The 23,305-nt window shown below is 43.5% G+C and overlaps 3 protein-coding genes across 3 annotated transcripts; 1 reads left to right on the top strand and 2 right to left on the bottom strand.

Annotated features, from left to right (window-relative positions):
* Positions 1–1,060: 1,060 nt before the first annotated feature.
* On the bottom strand, positions 1,061–4,171 carry LOC134810147 (TATA-box-binding protein-associated factor 11-like protein 5). The gene is made up of 2 exons (XM_063811800.1): positions 4,118–4,171; positions 1,061–1,508 (listed from the first exon to the last, which is right to left on the bottom strand). Exons 1-2 carry the CDS (start codon positions 4,169–4,171, stop codon positions 1,152–1,154), a joined length of 411 nt encoding a protein of 136 aa, XP_063667870.1. The 3' UTR covers positions 1,061–1,151.
* A 322-nt stretch (positions 4,172–4,493) lies between these two features.
* On the bottom strand, positions 4,494–20,808 carry LOC129144149 (TATA-box-binding protein-associated factor 11-like protein 5). The gene is made up of 2 exons (XM_054685370.2): positions 20,695–20,808; positions 4,494–4,941 (listed from the first exon to the last, which is right to left on the bottom strand). The coding sequence occupies exons 1-2, from the start codon at positions 20,806–20,808 to the stop codon at positions 4,585–4,587; spliced, it is 471 nt and encodes a 156-aa protein (XP_054541345.2). The 3' UTR covers positions 4,494–4,584.
* LOC129143931 (histone H3.Y) lies at positions 20,499–21,477 on the top strand. The gene is made up of 2 exons (XM_054684190.2): positions 20,499–20,626; positions 20,719–21,477. The coding sequence occupies exon 2, from the start codon at positions 20,807–20,809 to the stop codon at positions 21,215–21,217; it is 411 nt and encodes a 136-aa protein (XP_054540165.1). The 5' UTR covers positions 20,499–20,626; positions 20,719–20,806; the 3' UTR covers positions 21,218–21,477.
* Positions 21,478–23,305: the final 1,828 nt, after the last annotated feature.

The following is a 23,305-nucleotide window of genomic DNA, read 5'->3' as shown; positions in this document are numbered from 1 at the left end:
TGTCCTCACGAGCTGTCAATTCACAGGTCACTACAGAGAATTGTTGAGACGGAATCACAGGGTAATTTTTGGCCTACGATCTGTGAGCTGTGCTGGGAAGGTTCACGCTGATTCCATAATAAATCTCGGGTTTTTACTCTATAGCGAAAAATTACTCTTTTCCATCACGAAGGTGAAGCAGAGTATGTACAAGTAGAGTGTGGAATAACTTTGTCACTCGTGACGAACCGACTTGGTCCAATACTTTAACGACTTCTCCAATGTCTCCGTACTCAGGTTTGATTTTCTGAGCGGATCATCGGTAGAATGAATAAAATCAAGAATCCTCTAAGGCGATGTTTGGAACTAAATTTCAGTGTCTCCGGAAGCACTGGAAAAATCACCACGTGTAGCGACAGTGAAGTATCAATGGGCTCTCTCTGTGTCCTTTAAACCGCCCATATGATCCTTACAAATGGCGGCTTGAGGAAAGGTGGTTTTGGAATTGGTTTCTCTCTAGTCTTACATGATGTGTCTATACTCTATTGCATTATAATGCAGGAAAGGGTCACTTGCTGACATAAAGCACAGCAGGCAGGAATAGAAGAGTCAACTTAGGGGGAAAAAAAGTGCTTTGTGATTTCATTTTGATGTCTGCAGTTTGGAAATCAGTTGCTCAGTTTAACTGTTCTCGTGATGGCTCACAAAATTACATATGAGCATTGAAAATGTACAGAAGAACAACAATCGGGGAAACATTTCTGCAAGCTCCAATCACCGGAACCCAGACAGAAGCATACAAGCTAAGAGACAGCTACACCAGGCTTCAGCGGGAAACCATACAGATCTCCTGGGAAGGGCTTCCCTCTCTGAATGCGGCTGCCTGTCCACGGGATGCTCTGGGCCCAGGCACCTCGAGTCCTCCAACTGGAAAGACATAGAAAAACGCCTCCACATCCCATTAAAATGCCCAAAGATTTAGCCAAGGCTCCTATGAAACGATCTGCTGTCTTCATCCAGGTAAGGGCAACTGCACATTTTAAGACACTGAGATCGTGGGTAAATCCAGGTGGGACTGAGATGCAGGAGCTCCAGCACACACACTCCTGTCATTGGAAGATGAACGCGGTACTTCTTCCTGCACAAACAGACCCTGCCCTCTGGCCTCGGGCCTAGAACATGATTCTTTTGCAGTTGCTGTTGGGGAAGAGGCCCCTGGGCTTTAACCTGCGAACGGCCTCCCTTAAATGCTTGGGCTGCAGCGGGGGCGTCTCTCCCCACATCTCACACACGTCCAGGGCCTCTTCCACCACCTCTCCGACAAAGACCTTGGCTATTCCAGCCATGGCAATGGCCGCGTTCTCAGACACCGAACTGCCAGTGATAGCCCGCATCAGACCCGCAATGCGTGCTCTCGGGAAAGCTGACCGGCGACACACTTCGTAGCGGGACAGCTGCTCCTCAGACATGGCAGACAGCAGGGTTGTCATCCTCTGAGCCTCCTCTGCATCCACGGTGGGCTTCCTCTCCTTCTTGCCTTTCGTATGTGTTTTCCGTCTTTTGGCTGCAGGAGGAGCTGAGGCTGAGGCCTCATTGTCACCTTCTGGGAGGTCCATGACATCCTCACTCCTGAGCTCACCTTCCTGATCCCTGGGTTCTTCCGAGTTCCCATCTAGCTCCTCAGGGATTCCATCCTTCTTGCTGCCCTTCAGACCTCGGGGCATGGCGAGCATCTCAGCAGACACACCTGTTTGCCTGCCGGTCTCCATGGGTGAGATTCAAGCCTGCTCCGTGACAGCAGCTGTACAGGCAGAAGTTCCGGCTGGGGTGGTTTGATTCTGGATCTGCGATGAGAACCTTTCAAAGATTTTAGCTGCTGTGCTTCTGCTGAGCCAGTTTCGCCGTAACCGGACACGGCTCCCGGCCTCCCCTTCCCACACACAAACACACACACACTGAATTTTCTCACTTCCACAATGTGAAGAAACTTGTGGAAGGAGAGTATGTTAGTTTTAGGTCAATGCAGAACGAATTCTCACCAATTTGGGATACTTAAAACAAACACCAGCTCACAGGTCAGAAGTTCTGCTAGGCCAAGTGACCGCCTCCTGCTCAGAGTCACACGAGGGACCTCCAGGATGGGTCTGGCTGTGTGGTCGTCGCCTCCACCCGAGAAGGGTCTGGCTTCGATCCGATTCGAGTTGGTGGCAGAATTCAACAATGCCTTAGGGTTGTGAGCCCCAGGCCCACTTGTTGGTTCTGCCGGCTGCCGTGAGGAGGCTCTCAGCTCCTACCCGTGTTGCCCAGGTCTCGGCTGTGAGGCTCCCTGGGTGTGCACAGCCAGTGCTGGGGAATCTCCCACAGGGGAGCGTAATCACAGGGGGGTTCAGTCGTCCCTTACAAAGGGCTCAGATGACTGAATTAGACCCAGCCCTTAGCAGCCATTGGTTCAGGACAGCCCTAATCTAATCAGGAAGTTGGGCCGGCACATCAATTCATGCTTCCGCCCACACCCAAGGGAGGGGCAGACACAGGGCGAGTCTCTGAGGGGCGGGAAATGCAGGGGGCATTTCAGAATTCAGTCTCCTTCACAGAATCGCAAAGTTCACATTTCACAACAATAAAGAAACTATCTACAGTAAAAAATGAGACATTTTACGAAGTTGAGCATTAGAAAACTTCGATGTCTGAGAAAAAAACTCTCTAACGCACGGGGAAACAAGCGGTTTATCAAATACTCTGAAAACAAAATGGGCTGGGTGAGGGAAACGTGAAATTATTATTTCAATTTTTATTTTACGTCATTTTATCTTAGTTTAGTTTGGTTTATTTGTTTATTTCTGAGACAGAGTCTCGCTCTGTCCCCCAGGCTGGATTACAGCGGCCTGCTCTCAGCCCACTGCAGCCTCGGCATCCTAGGCTCAACGGATTCTCCTGCCTCGGCCTCCAGAGCGGCTGGGACTAAATGTGCGCGCTGCCACGCCGGGCAAATTTTTGTATCTTTTCAAGTAGAGACGAGGTTTCACCATTTTGGCCAGGCTGGTCTTGAACTGCTGACTTCAGGTGATCTGCCCCACTTTGGCTTCCCAAAGAGAAGGGACTATAGGCGTGAGCCACCGCGCCCAGACTATGATAGTTGCACGCTGAAGCCCGAAGCTGCTCTGCCTTAGGATTTTTCCTGAGTTTTACTTTCTTGTCAGGATGAGTTGCTAGTTCATCTTTCCTGTTGGATCTTCTAGAAAGGCATTACTGATGAGATTATGGCTTTCTCACAAGAAATACTACTTTGGTGAAACTCTATTGAAATTATCAGTACCTTCAGTTTCCAATACTTATCAAGTACAATAGTTGAACGTGGCATGGTAGCTGAAAGGGTAAGAGGCAGAGTTTGGCAGACTCCATTTTTTTCAGTTTCGATGGTTTCAGGTTTTTTTGATTCAGCCAAACTAAAGAATGTCCTCACGAGCTGTCAATTCACAGGTCACCACAGAGAATTTTTGAGACGGAATCACAGGGTAATTTTTGGCGTACGATCTGTGAGCTGTGCTGGGAAGGTTCACGCTGATTCCATAATAAATCTCGGGTTTTTACTCTATAGCGAAAAATTACTCTTTTCCATCACGAAGGTGAAGCAGAGTATGTACAAGTAGAGTGTGGAATAACTTTGTCACTCGTGACGAACCGACTTGGTCCAATACTTTAACGACTTCTCCAATGTCTCCGTACTCAGGTTTGATTTTCTGAGCGGATCATCGGTAGAATGAATAAAATCAAGAATCCTCTAAGGCGATGTTTGGAACTAAATTTCAGTGTCTCCGGAAGCACTGGAAAAATCACCACGTGTAGCGACAGTGAAGTATCAATGGGCTCTCTCTGTGTCCTTTAAACCGCCCATATGATCCTTACAAATGGCGGCTTGAGGAAAGGTGGTTTTGGAATTGGTTTCTCTCTAGTCTTACATGATGTGTCTATACTCTATTGCATTATAATGCAGGAAAGGGTCACTTGCTGACATAAAGCACAGCAGGCAGGAATAGAAGAGTCAACTTAGGGGGAAAAAAAGTGCTTTGTGATTTCATTTTGATGTCTGCAGTTTGGAAATCAGTTGCTCAGTTTAACTGTTCTCGTGATGGCTCACAAAATTACATATGAGCATTGAAAATGTACAGAAGAACAACAATCGGGGAAACATTTCTGCAAGCTCCAATCACCGGAACCCAGACAGAAGCATACAAGCTAAGAGACAGCTACACCAGGCTTCAGCGGGAAACCATACAGATCTCCTGGGAAGGGCTTCCCTCTCTGAATGCGGCTGCCTGTCCACGGGATGCTCTGGGCCCAGGCACCTCGAGTCCTCCAACTGGAAAGACATAGAAAAACGCCTCCACATCCCATTAAAATGCCCAAAGATTTAGCCAAGGCTCCTATGAAACGATCTGCTGTCTTCATCCAGGTAAGGGCAACTGCACATTTTAAGACACTGAGATCGTGGGTAAATCCAGGTGGGACTGAGATGCAGGAGCTCCAGCACACACACTCCTGTCATTGGAAGATGAACGCGGTACTTCTTCCTGCACAAACAGACCCTGCCCTCTGGCCTCGGGCCTAGAACATGATTCTTTTGCAGTTGCTGTTGGGGAAGAGGCCCCTGGGCTTTAACCTGCGAACGGCCTCCCTTAAATGCTTGGGCTGCAGCGGGGGCGTCTCTCCCCACATCTCACACACGTCCAGGGCCTCTTCCACCACCTCTCCGACAAAGACCTTGGCTATTCCAGCCATGGCAATGGCCGCGTTCTCAGACACCGAACTGCCAGTGATAGCCCGCATCAGACCCGCAATGCGTGCTCTCGGGAAAGCTGACCGGCGACACACTTCGTAGCGGGACAGCTGCTCCTCAGACATGGCAGACAGCAGGGTTGTCATCCTCTGAGCCTCCTCTGCATCCACGGTGGGCTTCCTCTCCTTCTTGCCTTTCGTATGTGTTTTCCGTCTTTTGGCTGCAGGAGGAGCTGAGGCTGAGGCCTCATTGTCACCTTCTGGGAGGTCCATGACATCCTCACTCCTGAGCTCACCTTCCTGATCCCTGGGTTCTTCCGAGTTCCCATCTAGCTCCTCAGGGATTCCATCCTTCTTGCTGCCCTTCAGACCTCGGGGCATGGCGAGCATCTCAGCAGACACACCTGTTTGCCTGCCGGTCTCCATGGGTGAGATTCAAGCCTGCTCCGTGACAGCAGCTGTACAGGCAGAAGTTCCGGCTGGGGTGGTTTGATTCTGGATCTGCGATGAGAACCTTTCAAAGATTTTAGCTGCTGTGCTTCTGCTGAGCCAGTTTCGCCGTAACCGGACACGGCTCCCGGCCTCCCCTTCCCACACACAAACACACACACACTGAATTTTCTCACTTCCACAATGTGAAGAAACTTGTGGAAGGAGAGTATGTTAGTTTTAGGTCAATGCAGAACGAATTCTCACCAATTTGGGATACTTAAAACAAACACCAGCTCACAGGTCAGAAGTTCTGCTAGGCCAAGTGACCGCCTCCTGCTCAGAGTCACACGAGGGACCTCCAGGATGGGTCTGGCTGTGTGGTCGTCGCCTCCACCCGAGAAGGGTCTGGCTTCGATCCGATTCGAGTTGGTGGCAGAATTCAACAATGCCTTAGGGTTGTGAGCCCCAGGCCCACTTGTTGGTTCTGCCGGCTGCCGTGAGGAGGCTCTCAGCTCCTACCCGTGTTGCCCAGGTCTCGGCTGTGAGGCTCCCTGGGTGTGCACAGCCAGTGCTGGGGAATCTCCCACAGGGGAGCGTAATCACAGGGGGGTTCAGTCGTCCCTTACAAAGGGCTCAGATGACTGAATTAGACCCAGCCCTTAGCAGCCATTGGTTCAGGACAGCCCTAATCTAATCAGGAAGTTGGGCCGGCACATCAATTCATGCTTCCGCCCACACCCAAGGGAGGGGCAGACACAGGGCGAGTCTCTGAGGGGCGGGAAATGCAGGGGGCATTTCAGAATTCAGTCTCCTTCACAGAATCGCAAAGTTCACATTTCACAACAATAAAGAAACTATCTACAGTAAAAAATGAGACATTTTACGAAGTTGAGCATTAGAAAACTTCGATGTCTGAGAAAAAAACTCTCTAACGCACGGGGAAACAAGCGGTTTATCAAATACTCTGAAAACAAAATGGGCTGGGTGAGGGAAACGTGAAAATATTATTTCAATTTTATTTTACGTCATTTTATCTTAGTTTAGTTTGGTTTATTTGTTTATTTCTGAGACAGAGTCTCGCTCTGTCCCCCAGGCTGGATTACAGCGGCCTGCTCTCAGCCCACTGCAGCCTCGGCATCCTAGGCTCAACGGATTCTCCCGCCTCAGCCTCCAGAGCGGCTGGGACTAAATGTGCGCGCTACGACGCCAGGCAAATTTTTGTATCTTTTCAAGTAGAGACGAGGTTTCACCATTTTGGCCAGGCTGGTCTTGAACTGCTGACTTCAGGTGATCTGCCCCACTTTCGCTTCCCAAAGAGAAGGGACTATAGGCGTGAGCCACCGCGCCCAGACTATGATAGTTTCACGCTGAAGCCCGAAGCTGCTCTGCCTTAGGATTTTTCCTGAGTTTTACTTTCTTGTCAGGATGAGTTGCTAGTTCATCTTTCCTGTTGGATCTTCTAGAAAGGCATTACTGATGAGATTATGGCTTTCTCACAAGAAATACTACTTTGGTGAAACTGTATTGAAATTATCAGTACCTTCAGTTTCCAATACTTATCAAGTACAATAGTTGAACGTGGCATGGTAGCTGAAAGGGTACACGTTACAGGAGGCAGAACAGCCAACGTGGGTCTGTTTATGGGTAGGAAAGAGAGAGACACTTATTAGAAGTTTCTAATGCAGTCTGTCACTGGTAGGTCAGCGTTCTAGAACATGGTCATGGCCATGCACATGGCTGGAATGACCGGGGTCTTATTCAGGGAGGTGGTAGAAGCAGCCCTGGGTGTGTGTGAGATGGGGAATCAGACGCCCCGCTGCAGCCCAAGCATTAGAAGGAGGCTGTTCGCAGATGAAAACCCAAGGGCCACTTCCTCAACACCTAGTACAAAATAACTATCTTCTTCTGGGCCCCAGTCTAGATAGAAAGGCCTGTTCTTAAAGGACAAAGAACTGAATCCACTGTTTCTATGACAGGACTGCCTGTGCCCTGCACCTTCTGTGTTTTAGTCTAGGCTGAATTGACCCATGATTTTAAAGTCTTTCTCCAACTGTGTCATTGATCTCATGTAGATGAAGGCAGCAGCTTCTTTCATAATTGCTTTGACTAAATATTTGTGCTTCTAAGGGCATATAGACACATTTTTCTGTTTCTTTCTACCTGGAAGAAAAAAGTTGTGTGAGTCCAAAGCATCCTGGGGACAGGAAGCTACTTTCAGAGAGAAAAACGCTTTCAAGAGACTTATGTGTTTTCATACTGAAGCCTGGAGTTGCAATGTCTTAGCTTTTATGCTTGTTGCTTGATTTCAACAGGTGAAGCCTCCAGAAACTATTTCCTTATGGTAGTCTATCCAGAAGGCTGTGTCCTGACCAAGAGACTGGAATTGATTTGAATGAATGAAAATTGAATTTTCATTTGTCATCCACTGAACTATTTTCTGACTTTTGCAAGAATGAAATTAAAATTACACACCAAATTGTTGTCTAAAATGACTTTACTCACATTGCTACCAAGATTGTTTTATGTCAGGGAGGGCTCTTTGATAATATTAAAATGGTAAAGTATTCTAGAAGCTGCATGGAAAACTTCAGAGAGAAAACAGACCCTAGAAACACTGTCTAGTCTCTGCACTCATTTCCATGCCTTCAGCTCTGAAGAATCGGTTTTACTGTAAACTATTTTTATAGCTAAGGTAATATACTGATCTCTCTGTTGTCCTTCTGAGAAAGAAAAATACATCTGACATGTAATTTTATAGTACATAAGAATTCTCACATATTTTAATGTTATATTATGGTGTTAAAATGCAAAAATTAAAGAGAAAATTCCTATGATTATAAGATTTAAGCATTAAATATTTTCATTAAAATAAAACACTCTTTCTAATTACACTGACATATAATTCATCAAATACTCTGAATATAAGAGAAATGGGAACAAATGTATAATAAAAAATCAAATGAACTTCCAGTGTTCACGGTGGCGTGGATGGAGCTTAGTCGTCATCACTCTGCCCTAACAACAAGCATAAAATTTAAAAAGTGCAAAATTGGCCAGGCATGCTGGTTCATGCCGGTAATCCCAGCACTTTGGGAGGCTGAGGCAGGCAAATCACCTGAGGTCGGAAGTTCAAGACCAGCCTGGCCAACATGGAGAAACCCCATCTCTACTAAAAAAAAAAAAAAAAAAAAAAAAAAATACAAAAATTAGCCGGGCATGGTGACGCATGCCTATAATCCCAGCTACTCGAGAGGCTGAGGTAGGAGAATCGCTTGAACCTAGGAGGTGGAGGTTGCGGTGAGCCAAGATCGCACCATTGCACTCCAGCCTGGGCAACAAGAGTGAAACTCTGTCTCAAAAAAAAAGTGAAAAATCAACATCTCTTTTGACATTTGTCTGAGTAGTGAGGTCACAGGGCAAACTGCGGAGAAAATAAAAAGATCTGTGCTTTCCTCACTTCAAAGTATTCTATAAAATGATAGTAACCCAAGCAGAATAACACTGGCTTAAAAACAGACACTTAGACCACTGGAACAGAATAGAGGCCACAGAAGTCAATCCAGACATGTACGGCCTACGGAGTTTACACAAAGGTGACAACAACAATGGAGAAATGACTGTCTTTTCAATCAATGGTGACAGGAAAACTAGATATCCACATGCAAAATAATCAAATTACACCGTTTTCTCTTAGCATATACAAAAATACACTAAAATCTCTTTCAAACTTCAGAGCAGGACCCTCAACTATGACCCTACTACAAGAAACGTAGGGAAAAACATCCCCAACGCTGGTTAGGCCAGTGATCTTTTAGATATAACCCAAAAACACAGACAACGAAAGCAAAGTAGACAAAAGGAATTACATCTAACAAGTTTCTGCACAATAAAGGAAACAATCATCAGAGTGAAGAGGAAATCAGCAGAATGGAACAAAATATTTGCACACCATATATCTGATAGGAATAAATTTCCAAAATACCTAAGAAACTCAAACAACTCAATAGGAAGAAAACAAAAATCCAAAATAAAAATAACCAAAAGACCTAAAGAGACATTTATTAAAAAAAAGACAGAAAGGTATGGCCAGTGGGTGTATGGAAAAATGCTCCACATCACTAACCATCACAGAAATGCAAACTACAACCAAAATAAAATATTACATCACACCCATTAGAATAACTGTTATGAAAATGTCAAGAGATAACAATTGTAGATGAAGATGCGAAGAAAAGGGAAACCGCTTGCCCTGTTGGTGAGAATGCAAATTAGTACAACCACTACAGAAACTAGTATGGCAGTTCCTCCAAAAACTAAAAATAGAGCTACGATATGTTCCACCAATGCCACACTGCTAAATATATATCCAGAGGAAATAAAATTAGTATACTGAAGAGCTATCTGTATGCTCATGTCTATTGCAGCAGTATTTACAATAGCTAAGATATAAAATCAACATAAGTGTCCAAAAAAAGATGATTGGATAAAGAAGATGTGATATGTATACACAACAAAATACATCTCCAGGTTCATCTATGTGTTCTTATATTTTAAGGCTACTTATGGAATAGCCTAAAAAAATAAGGACACATAGATGAACCTGGAGATCCTTATGCTAAGTTATGCTATGTGAAATACGCAAGGCATAGAAAGACAAATACTACTTGACCTCAATCTTACGTAGAATCTAAAAAAGTTGATCTTATAGAAGTAGACAGTAGCATGGTAGTTACCATGGGTTGGGGTGGCAGGGGTGGGGTATTTGAGGAGACAGTCAAACTATACAAAATTTCAGTCACGTGGGAGGAATAAGTTCAAGAGATCTATTTTACAGCGTGGTGACTCCACCTAACAATATACCGTGCTCTTGAAAAATGCTAAGAGTGAATGTGAAGTGTTCTTGACAAAACTACAATAACTATGTAAAAATTAGCTAGATTTTGACATTGTAAAATGTATATAATACATCATGTTGTACCTAACAAGTATATACAATATGAAATGTCAGTAGACAAGATTTACCAATAAATAAATACAGAGATCCATGGTTGGAAGGGGTTGGTGTTGAAAGAAGGAATAGAGAAGCTAGAGACAAAAGATTTTTAGAGAAGTGAAACTATTTCATAGGACACTATGGTTGCGGATGCCTGTCATGATGCATCTGTCCAAACCCATAGAATGTACAACAAAAACATAGTGAACCCTAATGTAAGCTACAGACTTTGAGTGATAATAATAGGTCAATGTGGGTTCAATGATTGTAACTCACATACAATCTGGGATAGAGAGTTGATACCGGAGGGAGGCTATGCCTATGTGGGGGAAAGGATATAGGGGAACTCTCTAATTTTTGCCCGATTTTGCATAAAACTAAAACTTTTCTATAAATTGAGCACAAAATTCTTAGCTAGAGCCATCAGGCAAGAGGAAGAAATAAAAGGTATTAACATTGGAAAAGAGCAACTCAGACTATCTCTGTTGCCTGGTGATCTGATGGTATACACAGCAAACCTTAAACACTCCTACAAAAGACAGCCAGACCTTATAGGTAAATTCAGTGAAATCTCAGGTTACAAAAGTCATGCACACAAATTAATAGCATGCTATACACCAACAACAACCAAGATGAGAATTAAATCAAAACCTCAATCCCTCTTACAGTAGCTACATATGTATATGGGAATATACTTTAGAAAGAAAGTGAAAGATCCCAACAAGGAGAACTACAAGGCACTGCTGAAAGAAGTAATAGATGGTACAAATGAGCAGAAATACTTTCCATGCCCGTGGATTAGAAAAAACAGTATTGTTTAAAAAAAAAAAAAAAAAAACCATGCAGCCCAAAGCAAACTACAGATTCGATGCAATTTCTTCCCAAAAAACAATGTCATTTTATGCAGAGTTAGAAAAAAAAAAATTCTAAAATTCATATGGAACCAAAAACAGCTAGGATAGCCAAGCCATCCTAAGGAAAAGGAATAAATATGGAGGCATCACATTACCGGACTTCAAAGTATCCCAAAAGGCTATGCCAAACAATGTGGTATTGGCATAAAAGTAGATCCACAGACCAATGAAACAAAATAGAGAAAACAAAAATAAAGCCAACTGATTTTGACAAAGCATACAGAAACATCGACTGGGGAAATAACACCCTATTGAATAAATGGTGATGGGAACATTGAATAGCCACACACAGAAGAAGGAAACTGGATCCCTATCTTTCATCATACACAAAAATTTACTTAAGGTGACTTCAAGACTTAAATCTAGGTCCTGAAACAATAAAAACTCTAGAAGAAAACCAGGAAAACTCTTCTAGACATTGGCCTAGGCAAAGAACTTATAACAAAGACCCCAAAAGCAAATTCAAAAAAAGCAAAAATAAATCAGTGGGAGCTAATGAAAAGAAAAAGCTTCTCCAAAGCAAAATAAATCATCAGAGTAAACAAACAACCTACAGAATGGGAGAAACTATTTGCAAATTATGCCTCTGGCAAAGGACTGATAGATCCAGAATCTACAAGAAATTGAAACAAATCAAAGAAAACACAAATAATCCCATTAAAAAGTGAGCAAACAACATGCATAGACGTTTCTCAAAAGAAGACACACAAATAACTAATAAACAGGGGAAAATGCTTCACATCTCTAATTATCAGGGAAATGCAAATTAAAGCCACAATGAAAAACAGCTGAGTTTCTCACCCACCTTACCCCAGCGAGAATGGCCATTATTCAATAGTCAAAGAACAGCAGGTGTTGGCGTAAATGTGGTGAAAAGGAAACGTTTAGGCATTGCTGGTGGAATGTAAATTAGTACAACCTCTGCAGAAAACAGTGTAGAGATTTCACAAGGAACTCAAAGTAGATCTACCATTCCATCCAGCAATCCCACTACTGGGTACACACCTAAAAAAAAGAAGTCATTATATCAAAGAAACCTGCACACATATTTTTATCACAGCACAATTCACAATTGCAAAGATATAAAATCAACCTAAGTGCCCATCAACTGACGAGTGGGCCCCAAGATGGCCAATCGGAAGCAGCTTTGGTCTGTGGCACTCACAGAGAGGAAGAGAGGCGAGTGAATGCAGCACCTTTAACTGAAATATCCACGTACTCACATTGAGACTATGTAGGAAAACAACCTGAGCCATGGAGAATGAAGAAAAGCAGGATGGGCCGGGCGCGGTGGCCCACGCCTCTAATCCCAGCACTTTGGGAGGCCGAGGCGGGCGGATCACGAGGTCAGGAGATCGAGACCATCCTTGCTAACACGATGAAGCCCCATCTCTACTAAAAAATAGAAAAAATTAGCCGGGCGTGGTGACGGGCGCCTGTAGTCCCAGCTACTCGGAAGGCTGAGGCAGGAGAATGGCGTGAACCTGGGAGGCGGAGCTTGCAGTGAGCCGAGATTGCGCCACTGCACTCCAGCCTGGGCGACAGAGGGAGACTCCGTCCCAAAAAAAAAAAGAAAGAAAGAAACCAGCCAATGCCCATCAATCGGGTCGATAAAGAAAATGTTTATATATATGTATATACACCACTGAATACAACTCAGCCAAAAATAGGAAAGAAAAAGAAAAAGAAAAACAGGGTGGAGAAACGGTCCACCCTGGAGCAACACAGAGCCAAGGGAACCCGCACCCCCGGTGGAGGGAAGCAGTGAGTGATTGCGTGCCCCCGGGAAACCACACTTCTCCCGTGGATCTTTGCAATCTGTGGATCAGGAGGTCCCCTTATAGGCCCGTGTCTCCAGCGCCTTGGATCTGATGCACACAGCTGTGTGGAGTCTCCACAGAGCAGCTGCTCGAACATGTACAGAGACCCAGGAGCTTTACATATTCTGGCCTCGGGATCCCTGGCAAGGGCATCTGCAGCTCAGGCAAGGCAGAAGGTCTGTGCATAACCCTAGGAAGGGGGCTAAATCCTGGGGGCTGAGCAGCTTCAATCTGCAGGCCCCACTTACATGGCAACTCACAAGATAGGATCCACTGGCTTGGAATTCTAGCCAGCCACAAGAAACAAGGTGGAGCCTGCCTGAGACAGGACAGAGACCCCAGGAAAGGGCCAAGCTGCTATCTATGCTGTTTGGTCAACTCGGCTGTTTCGGTCTGTGGGCTTTGGAGAGTCCAAATGGTCGGGATGAGGTAGAGTACCCCCAGCACAGCACAGCTGCTTTCCCAGAATGTGGCCAGACTGCTTCTTTAAGCAGGACCTCAATCCACTGCTCCTTGTGGGGTGGGTCCTCCCAGCCAGGGCCTCCAGCCATACCTGCCTCTGTTCTACAGCTGACAGAGTTCTAATTTCTCCCTGAGTCTAAGTGCCCATGAAGTAGGGCCTGCTGCCACCATGACTGTTCAGGCATCTCAGCTGGTCCAGCCTGTGGGCCTTGGAGAGCCTTAATGGATCAGGGGCTGAAGGGATCCCCAATACAGCACAGCTGCTCCACCAAAAAGCAGTTAGATTGCTTAAGTATGTCCCTGATCCTATTCCCCTCAACTGCATGAGATTTTCCCAAGCAGTGTAACCAGCCACCTCCTACATATACATTCAAGCCAGTAACAAGTTTAGTACCCTCCTGGGACAAAGTTTCCAGAGGAAGAAGCAAGATGCCATCTGTGCTGTTTTGCAGTTTTCAAGGGTGATAATTCCAAGTATGGGAAAAACCCAGGTGACTACAATCCGGAGCAGACACCCAGCAAACTGCAGCAGCCCTACAGAAGAGTGGCCAGAGTGTTTAAAAAAAAAAAAAATCAAACAGCAAACAACCACAACAAAACCAAAACCCCCATCTAAAGGTCAGCAACCTCAAAGCTTAAAGCTAGATAAACCCACAAAGATAAGAAAGAATTTGACAATGCTTTTTATTTTCTCTTACATTTCTTTCAGATGAAATTAAGCTTCAGAGAATAACATCTTCTATCACATTCATATCACATTTTTGCATATCTAACTTGATTTTTTTCTCCTGAACTTTACTAAGTGATGTTGATATTCATCAGTTTCAATTCTGAAAAAAAAAAAGAAATTCATGTTGCTTCTTTTTATTCTTAAAAAAAAAAAAAGAAAAGAAAGAATTAGCACAAAAAAACCCTGAAAACTCAAAAACCCAGAGTGCCCCTTTTCCTCCAAATGACCACAACACCTCTCCACCAAGGGCTCAGAAATTGGCTGAGACTGAGATGGCTAAAATTTGCCATCATGTCCTTTGTAGGGACATGGATGAAATTGGAAAACATCATTCCCAGTAAACTATCATAAGAACAGAAAACCAAACACTGCATATTCTCACTCATAGGTGGGAATTGAACAATGAGATCACATGGACACAGGAAGGGGAATATCACACTCTGGGGACTGTTGTGGGGTGGGGGGAGGGGGGAGGGATAGCACTGGGAGATATACCTAATGCTAGATGACGAGTTAGTGGGTGCAGTGCACCAGCATGGCACATGTATACATATGTAACTAACCTGCACAATGTGCACATGTACCCTAGAACATAAAGTATAATAAAAAAAATTTTTTTAATTTAAAAATAAAAAAATTACAGGATGTGGATAAAAATAAACTTCGCTGACCTAAAAGATCATGTTGTAACCCAATGGAAAGAAGCTAAGAATAATGATAAAACAATGCGGACTTAGACTCCCACACAATAATAATGAGAGACTTTAACACCCCACTGACAATATTAGACAGATCATCAAGACAGAAAATTAACAGATATTCAGGACCTGAACTCAGCTCTGGATCAAATGGACCTCATAGATATCAACAAAACTCTCCACCCAAAAACAATAGAATATACGTTCTTCTCATCACCACACAGCAGTTACTCTAAAATTAATCACATAATTGGAAGTAAAACACTTTTCACCAAATGCAAAAGAACTGAAATTATAACAGTCTCTTGGACCACAGCACAATCAAATTAGAACTCAAAATTAAGAAATTCACTCAAAACCGTACAACTACGTGGAAACTGAACAACCCGCACTGGAATGACTTTTGGGTAAATAACGCAATTAAGGCAGAAATCAAGAAGTTCTTTGAAACTAATGAGAATGAAGATAAAAATGTACCAGAATCTCTGGGATGCAGCTAAAGCAGGGTTAGAGGGAAATTTGTTGCACTAAACACCCACATCAAAAAGTTAGAAAGGACTTGTTAAAAACCTAACATCACAACTAAAGATCTAGAGGACAGGAGCAAACAAATGCCAAAGCTAACAGAAGATAGTAAATAACCAAGATCACAGCTGAACTGAAGGAGATAGAGACACAAAAAAACCCTTCAAAAAATCAATGAATTCAGTAGCAGGTGTTTTGAAAAAATTAATAAAATAGATAAACTTCTAGCTAGGCTAATAAAGAAGAAAAAGAGAAGATTAAAATAAACACAATCAGGCTGGGTGCAGTGGCTCACGCCTGTAATCCCAGCACTTTGGGAGGCCGAGGCGGGTGGATCACAAGGTCAAGAGATCAAGACCATCCTGATCCAAAATGGTGAAACTCTGTCTCTACTAAAAATACAAAAATTAGCTGGGCATGGCGACGTGCACCTGTAGTCCCAGCTACTCGGGAGGCTGAGGCAGGAGAATCGCTGGAACCCGGGAGGTGGAGGTTGCAGTGAGCCGAGATAGCGCCACTGCACTCCAGTATGGTGATACAGACTCCGTCTCAAAAAAAAAAAAAAACACACACACACACACAAAATCAGAAATACGGGGGATATCACCACTAACCCCACAGAAATACACACAACCATCAGAGACTATAAACAACACCTCCATGCACATAAACTAGAAAATTAGAAGAAATAGATAAATTCCTGGACACGTATACCCTACCAAGACTGATCCAGAAAGAAATCAAATCCTCAAATAGACCAATAAGTTCTAAAATTGAAGCAGTAATTAATAGCCTACCAACCAAAAAAAGGCCCAGGACCAGAGGATTCACAGTTGAGTTCTACCAGAAGTAAAAAAAAAAAAAAGGGAGCTGGCACCATTCCTACAGAAACTATTCCAAAATATTAGGCCAGCATCATTCTGATACCAAAACCTGGCAGAGATACAACAAAAAAAGAAAACTTCAGGCTAATATCCTTGATGAACATTGATGCAAAATTCTTCAACAAAATGCTGGCAAACCAAATCCAGCAGCATATCAAAAAGCTTATCCACCACAATCAAGTAGGCTTCATCCCTGTGATGCAAGGTTTGTTCAACATATACAAATCAATAAATGTGATTCATCACGTAAACAGAACTAAAGACAAAAACCACGTGATTATCTCAATAGATGTAGAAAAGGCCTTTCATAAAATTCAACATCACTTCATGTTAAAAACTCTCAATAAACTAGGTATCAAAGGAACATACCTCAAAATAATAAGAGCCGTGTATGATAAATCCACAGCCAATATCATACTGAATGGTCAAGGGCTGGAAGCACTTCCTGTGTAAACTGGCACAAGACAAGTTTGCCCTTTCTCACCACTCCTATTCAACATAGTACTGGAAGTCTTAGCCAGAGTAATCAGACAAGAGAAAGAAATAAAGGGCATCCAAATTGTTAAAGAGGAAGTTAAACTGTCACTGTCTCCAATGGTATGATTGTATACCTAGAAAATCTAAAGACTCATGTAGAAAGCTCCTAGATCTGTTAAATGAATTCAGCAAAGTTTAAGGATACAAAATCAGTGTATACAAATCAATAGCACTGCTATAAACCAACAGTGACCAAGCTGAGAATCAAATCAAGAACTCAGCCCCTTTTATAATAGCTGCAAAAAATAAAGTAAAATACTTAGGAATATACCTATCCAAGGATGTGAAAGACCTCTACAAGGAAAAGTGCAAAATACTGCTGAAAGAAATCATAGATGAAACAAACATAAAATCATCCCATGCTTATGGAGGGGTAGAATCAATATTGTAAAAATGACCATACTGCCAAAAGCAATCTACAAATTCAATGCAATTTCCATCAATATTCCATTATCATTCTTCGCAGAACTAGAAAAAAACTGTTCTAAAATTTATATGGAGGTATAAAAGAGCCTGCATAGACAAAGTAAGGCTGAGCACAAAGAAGGAATATAGAGGCATCACATTACCCAACTTCAAATTATACTACAAGGCTATAGTTACCAAAACAGCATGCTACTGGTATAAAAATAGGCATATAGACCAATGAAACAAAATAGATAATCCAGAAATAAAGCCAAATACTTACAGCCAACTGATCTTCGACAAAGCAAACAAAAACATAAAGGAGCGAAAGGACACCCTATTCAACAAATAGTGCCAGGATAATTGGCAAGCCTCATATAGAAGGATGAAAGCAGATCCTCAACTCTCACCTTATACAAAAATCAACTCAAGATGGATGAAAGACTTTAAATCTAAGACCTGAAACCATAAAAATTCTAGAAGATAACATCAGAAAAACTCTTCTAGACATTAGCTTAGGCAAAGAGTTCATGACCAAGAAGAACCCAAAAGCAAATGCAAGAAAAACAAATATAAATAGATAGGACTTAATTAAACTAAAAAGTTTCTGCACAGCAAAAAAACTTAGTAAGAATCAGCAGAGTAAACAACCTATAGAGTGGGAGAAAATATTCACATACTGTGTATCTTACAAAGGACTAATATTCAGAATCTACAAGGAACTAAAACAAAGCCTCAAGGAAAAGAACAAACAATCCCATCAAAAAGTGGGCTAAAACATAAACAGGCAATTTTCAAAAGAAGATATACAAATGGCCACCAAACATATGAAAAAAATGTTCAATAATGATCACGGAAATGTAAATCAAAACCACAATGCAATGCCACCTTACGCCTGCAAGAACGCCATAATTAAAAAAATCAAAAAATAGTAGATGTTATGGTGGATGAGGTGAGGGACACTTTTTCACTGCTGATAGGAATGTAAACTAGCACAACCACTATGGAAAACAGGGTGGAGATTCCTTAAAGGACTAAAAGGAGGTCTATCATTTGATCCACCAATCCCACTACTGGGTATCTGCCCAGAGAAAAATAAGTCATTATATGAAAAAAACTCTTGCACACACGTGTTTATAGCAGCACAATTCACAATTGCAAAAATATGAAACCAGGCTGGGCACAGTGGCTCACACCTGTAATCCCAGCACTTTGGGAGGCCGAGGTGGGTGGATCATGAAGTCAGGAGATCGAGACCATCCTGGCTAACATGGTGAAACCCTGCCTCTACTAAAAATACAAAAAATTAGCCAGGCGTGGTGGCAGGCACCTGTAGTCCCAGCTATTAGGGAGGCTGAGGCAGGAGAATGGCGTGAACCCGGGAGGTGGAGCTTGCAGTGAGCCAAGATCGTGCCACTGCACTCCAGCCTGGGTGACAGAGTGAGACTACATCTCAAAAAAAAAAAAAAAAAAAAAAAAAACAACCAATGCCCATCATCGGGTTGATACAGAAAATGTTATATATATATATATAAATGTTATATAGATGTGTGTGTGTGTGTGTATAGATATACCACTGAATACAACTCAGCCAAAAATAGGAAAGAAATAATGGTATTCCCAGCAGCCTGGATGGAATTGGAGACCATTACTTTAAGTGAAGTAACTCAAGAATGGAAAATCAAACATCATATGTTCTCACTTATAAACAGGAGCTAAGCTATGACAACACAAAAACATAAGAATGTTACAGTGGACCTTGTGGAACTTAGATGGAAGGGTGGAAAGGGGTGAGGAATAAAAGACTACACATTGGGTACAGTGTACACTGCTCAGGTGATGGGCACACCAAAATTTCAGAAATCACCATTAAATCACTTATCCGTGTAACCAAGCACCACCTGCTCCCCAAAAACTATTGAAATAATAATAAAACAAAAGAAAACAAACAAAAAGAAAACAGGAACATATACACCATGGACTGCTACTCAGCCATAAACAGGAATGAAACTATGTCATTTCAGCAACTTGGATGGAACTGGAGGCCATTATTCTCCGTAAAGTAACTCAGCAATCTACAAGCAAATAGTGCACCATCTCACCTAGAAGTGAAAGCTAAGCTATGGGTCCACAAAAGCATGCAGTGTAGTATACTAAACATTAGAGACTCAGAAGTGGGGAAGGTGAGAGGAGGGTGATGGAGGAAGAAACTGCCTGTTGAGTAAAATGTAAACTGAGTGATAAGTGCACTAAAATCCCAGACTTCAGCACTATACAATTCATCTACGGAACGAAAGACAACTTGTACTCCTAGAGCTATTGAAACACATTTTTAAAAATTTAACAACAAAATAATAATAATAATAAGCTCGAATCTTAAAACACTAATACGAACTTATTTTGTAAGTACTGATAACATGGAAACTATTGTTCTGTGTGCCATACCTACATTGAATTGGGCACTAATTTCTACTATAGGTATCACTAAAGTCTTTTAGCAGTATATTTGAATAGAATTCACAACTACACAATTTATCCATGGAACCTGAAACCACAGGTACCCCTACAAATATTGAAATAACAAAATATATTCAATGTTTTCTTAGCTCTGCTGTGACCTCGGGTCAGCAGGTCAGTGAGGTCAAAGCTGGCTTCTCAGGACCTCGTGGCATTCCCATCATGGGCAACGGCAGGATAGCTCAGCTCAGGTGTCCCTTCCACCTTCATAGGGGAAAAGGAGCTTGAGGGGGCTGAGGGGGAGCACCAGCGACAGTCACGTGATTCTTTTCTCAGGAAAGCTTTGGCTTATCCGGAGCCAAACCTGCTGGAGGCTACGAGATTTTCACGAGTGTCACTTTTGGGGAGAAAATGTCAGAGGAGAATCCCTGACAGAGAAGTGACCATTTCAAATTTTTCAAATTTCCATAGCCCCCCGCCCACCCCGCTCCCGGAACACTTCATTCTCAAAGGAACTGATAAAATCTCATGATCTCATGCATTGGTGTTTTGAAGCAGATGTGCAAGTTGGCTAACTTTCGACTTTATTAAAAAAAATTTTTCACTGTCAATATTTCCATGATGATGGAGAAATGTAGACTTTCAGACTCTCTTTCACACCTAGAACTTTAGGTGACCCACCCACCTACCATCCCTCCCACAAGGCGCACTCCAGAAGGTTCGTTCTCCATTGGGCGTGTGCAGAACCCGGGGACTTGATTGGGTTTTCACAGCCCTGATTAGGTTGAGGATCTAGTGAAGCAGGAAGTACAATGGAAGGGAGCTGGGTGGGTCTAATCCAATCATCTGAGCTCCTTATAAGAGGCAGGGTTTTACTGAGACCACAGAGATCTCCAGTCAGAAAGAGACTGCCTGCGAGGGAGATTCCTGGCTGCTGCTTTGTAGACCAAGGAAACCCAGGACCCTCCGGGAAGACTAAGCAGCGTGGCCTCCGACCCACAGACCTGAGAGCTGGTAAGTGTGGGGCTGGGTTGGCAGGGGCTAAGTGTGTGGGAGAGTCATGCGCATGGATCTCAACTCACAGGCTCTCTGAATCCTGTCCACAGCACCACTGCCCTCGCTCTCTGACGCCAGCACCGCCTGCAGCCGGCCAGGCTCAGCCCAAGGACAGGGGAGAGGCTAAGGCCCCGCGACATGGCGCGCACCAAGCAGACCGCCCGCAAAGCCACCGCCTGGCAGGCCCCCAGGAAGCCCCTGGCCACCAAAGCCGCTGGAAAAAGGGCGCCGCCTACAGGAGGGATCAAGAAGCCTCACCGCTACAAGCCTGGCACCCTGGCGCTGCGGGAAATCAGAAAGTACCAGAAGTCCACGCAGCTGCTCCTGCGCAAGCTGCCCTTCCAGCGCCTGGTGCGCGAGATCGCCCAGGCCATCAGCCCGGACCTGCGCTTCCAGAGTGCGGCCATTGGCGCCCTGCAGGAGGCCAGCGAGGCCTACCTGGTGCAGCTCTTTGAAGACACCAACCTGTGTGCCATCCATGCCAGGCGCGTCACAATTATGCCCCGAGACATGCAGCTGGCCCGCCGCCTCCGCAGAGAGGGTCCTTAAGAGCCCGAAGGTAGCTAAGCATAGGATTGGGAGTGGAAACAGGCAGAAATCAGGTCTTGGTGGTGTTTCTGTGTGCTTTTGTTTGTTAATGTCTAATCTACCTTGAGGGTCATAAGGCACTAGTGTCAGGTGGGAATGTTTCAGTGAGCGAGTTTCAGCACTTCAGCTCTACATCAATTTTCAAGAAACCTGTTCATTTTCACTGGACTATGCCTGTGTTTAGACTACTTCAAACCAAATAAATCTCTTCCTGATGGCAACTCAGTGATGTTTGTTTAACTTGATCAGTAGATGAGATCCACACTTCGACTTTTCCTGTATGCACCTCTGTGTTTGCAATGTTCCCTGTGTCGTGGGCTGTTTCTACTAGTTCGCTATGAACACACATTCAACTCCACTTTCTAAAATACGAATAGACTGTATCCACAAGTCACTTCACATTATGGGAGGCAGTGTGGGTGTGTTCGTGGGTAGGAAAGGGAAAGAGGCAGCCTTTAGAAGTCTGATACCGTCCATCTCTGGCAGTTCAGCGTCCTAGAATATGGTCGCATCCATGGCCATGACTGAAGTGACCCAGGTCTTAGTAGGGGAGGTAGTAGGAGAGGCCTTGGAAGTGTATGAGACGTGGGGAGACACGCCCCCGCTGCAGCCCAACCATTTGAGGCAGGCTGTCTGCAAGTTCAAGTTTAAGGGCCACTTATTATTATTATTATTATTACTTTTTTTATTATGTTATTTTATTTTATTTTTTGGAGATGGAGTCTCACTGTCTCCCAGGCTGGAGTGCAGTGGCGCGATCTCAGCTCACTGCAAGCTCCGCCTCCCGGGTTCACGCCATTCTCCTGCCTCAGGCTCCTGAGTAGCTGGGACTACAGGCGCCCGCCACCATGCACAGCTAATTTTTGTATTTTTAGTAGAGACAGGGTTTCACCATGTTAGCCAAGATGATCTCGATCTCCTGACCTCGAGATCTACCCACCTTGTCTTCCCAAAGTGCTGGGATTACAGGCGTGAGCCACCATGCTCAACCAATTTTTTTCTTTTTTTGGGATGGACTCTCGCTCTGTCGCCAGGCTGGAGTGCAGTGGCGCGATCTCGACTCACTGCAATCTCTGACTCCCTGGTTCAAGCGATTCTCCTGCCTCAGCCTCCCGAGTAGCTGGGACTACAGCCACGCGCCACCATGCACAGCTAATTTTTGTACTTTTAGTAAAGACGGGGTTTCACCATGTTGGCCAAGATGGTCTCGATCTCCTGACCTCGTGATCTGCCTACCTCGGCCTCCCAAAGTACTGGGATTACAGAGGGCCACATTTTTAACAAGTACCAAAAAATCATGTGATTTTAGACTCAAGGCCAGAAAAGAAATCCTGGGGGGAAACGTACTTGTTCCATGTTCCCTATGACAGAAGACTTTGTGTGCCAGAGCTTCAGTGTCTCAATCTACCCTGAATTTACCCACAATTTTAATATCTTCCTCAAACTCTTAAATTGGCCACACCTGGATGAAGGAGGCAACCTATTTCATAATCACTTTGACTAAATATTTGGATCGTTTCTGACATCTGAGTTTTTTCTACATCCTCCTATTTGGAAGAATAAACTTGTATGGGCCTTTTGCACCCTCTGGACAGCAAACTGCTTTGAAAGAGAAACCACTTCCAAGAGACTATGGTGATTTCACATTGAAGACAGAAGTTGCTCTGCCTTAGGACTTTGCTTTTTCTGGGTTTTATTTTCTTATCAAGATCAGTTACTAGTTCATATTTTCTGTTGAATTTTTTTAAAGGCATTATTGATGAGATTATGGCTTTCTCACAAAAAATATTACTTTGGTGAAAGTGGATTGAAATTAACAGAACTTAAATTTTTCAATGCTTTTCAAGTACAAGAGTTGAACATGGCATGGTAGGTGAGGGAGTAGGAGGTAGATTTTGACAAACACGATTTTTTCAATTTAGATGATTTCAAATGTTTTGTTTTTATCCAAACTACAGAAGATTTTAATGAGTTGTCAATTCAAAGGTCATTACAAAAAAAAAAATCTGAAGCTAAATCACAATGTAATTTTTGAATTACGATCTCAAA

This window comes from Pan troglodytes, chromosome 4 (genome assembly GCF_028858775.2).
Source record: "Pan troglodytes isolate AG18354 chromosome 4, NHGRI_mPanTro3-v2.0_pri, whole genome shotgun sequence".
In the NCBI taxonomy this organism is placed as follows: domain Eukaryota; kingdom Metazoa; phylum Chordata; class Mammalia; order Primates; family Hominidae; genus Pan; species Pan troglodytes.
Note: the sequence above shows the minus strand (reverse complement) of the source record. Positions and strands in the feature narration are given on the sequence as shown.

Bases quoted from the DNA above. Each gene is read 5' to 3' on its own strand.
- LOC129144149 (XM_054685370.2), bottom strand. From the start codon at position 20,808: ATGTCGCGGGGCCTTAGCCTCTCCCCTGTCCTTGGGCTGAGCCTGGCC. The intron at 4,942-20,694 runs GTGAGTTGAGAT...AAAGGCAAGAAG, and splicing joins GGACAGGATTCAGAGAGCCT to GAGAGGAAGCCCACCGTGGA.
- LOC134810147 (XM_063811800.1), bottom strand. From the start codon at position 4,171: ATGTTTCCCCGATTGTTGTTCTTCTGTACATTTTCAATGCTCATATGT. The intron at 1,509-4,117 runs GTGAGCCATCAC...AAAGGCAAGAAG, and splicing joins CAATGCTCATATGTAATTTT to GAGAGGAAGCCCACCGTGGA.
- LOC129143931 (XM_054684190.2), top strand. From the start codon at position 20,807: ATGGCGCGCACCAAGCAGACCGCCCGCAAAGCCACCGCCTGGCAGGCC.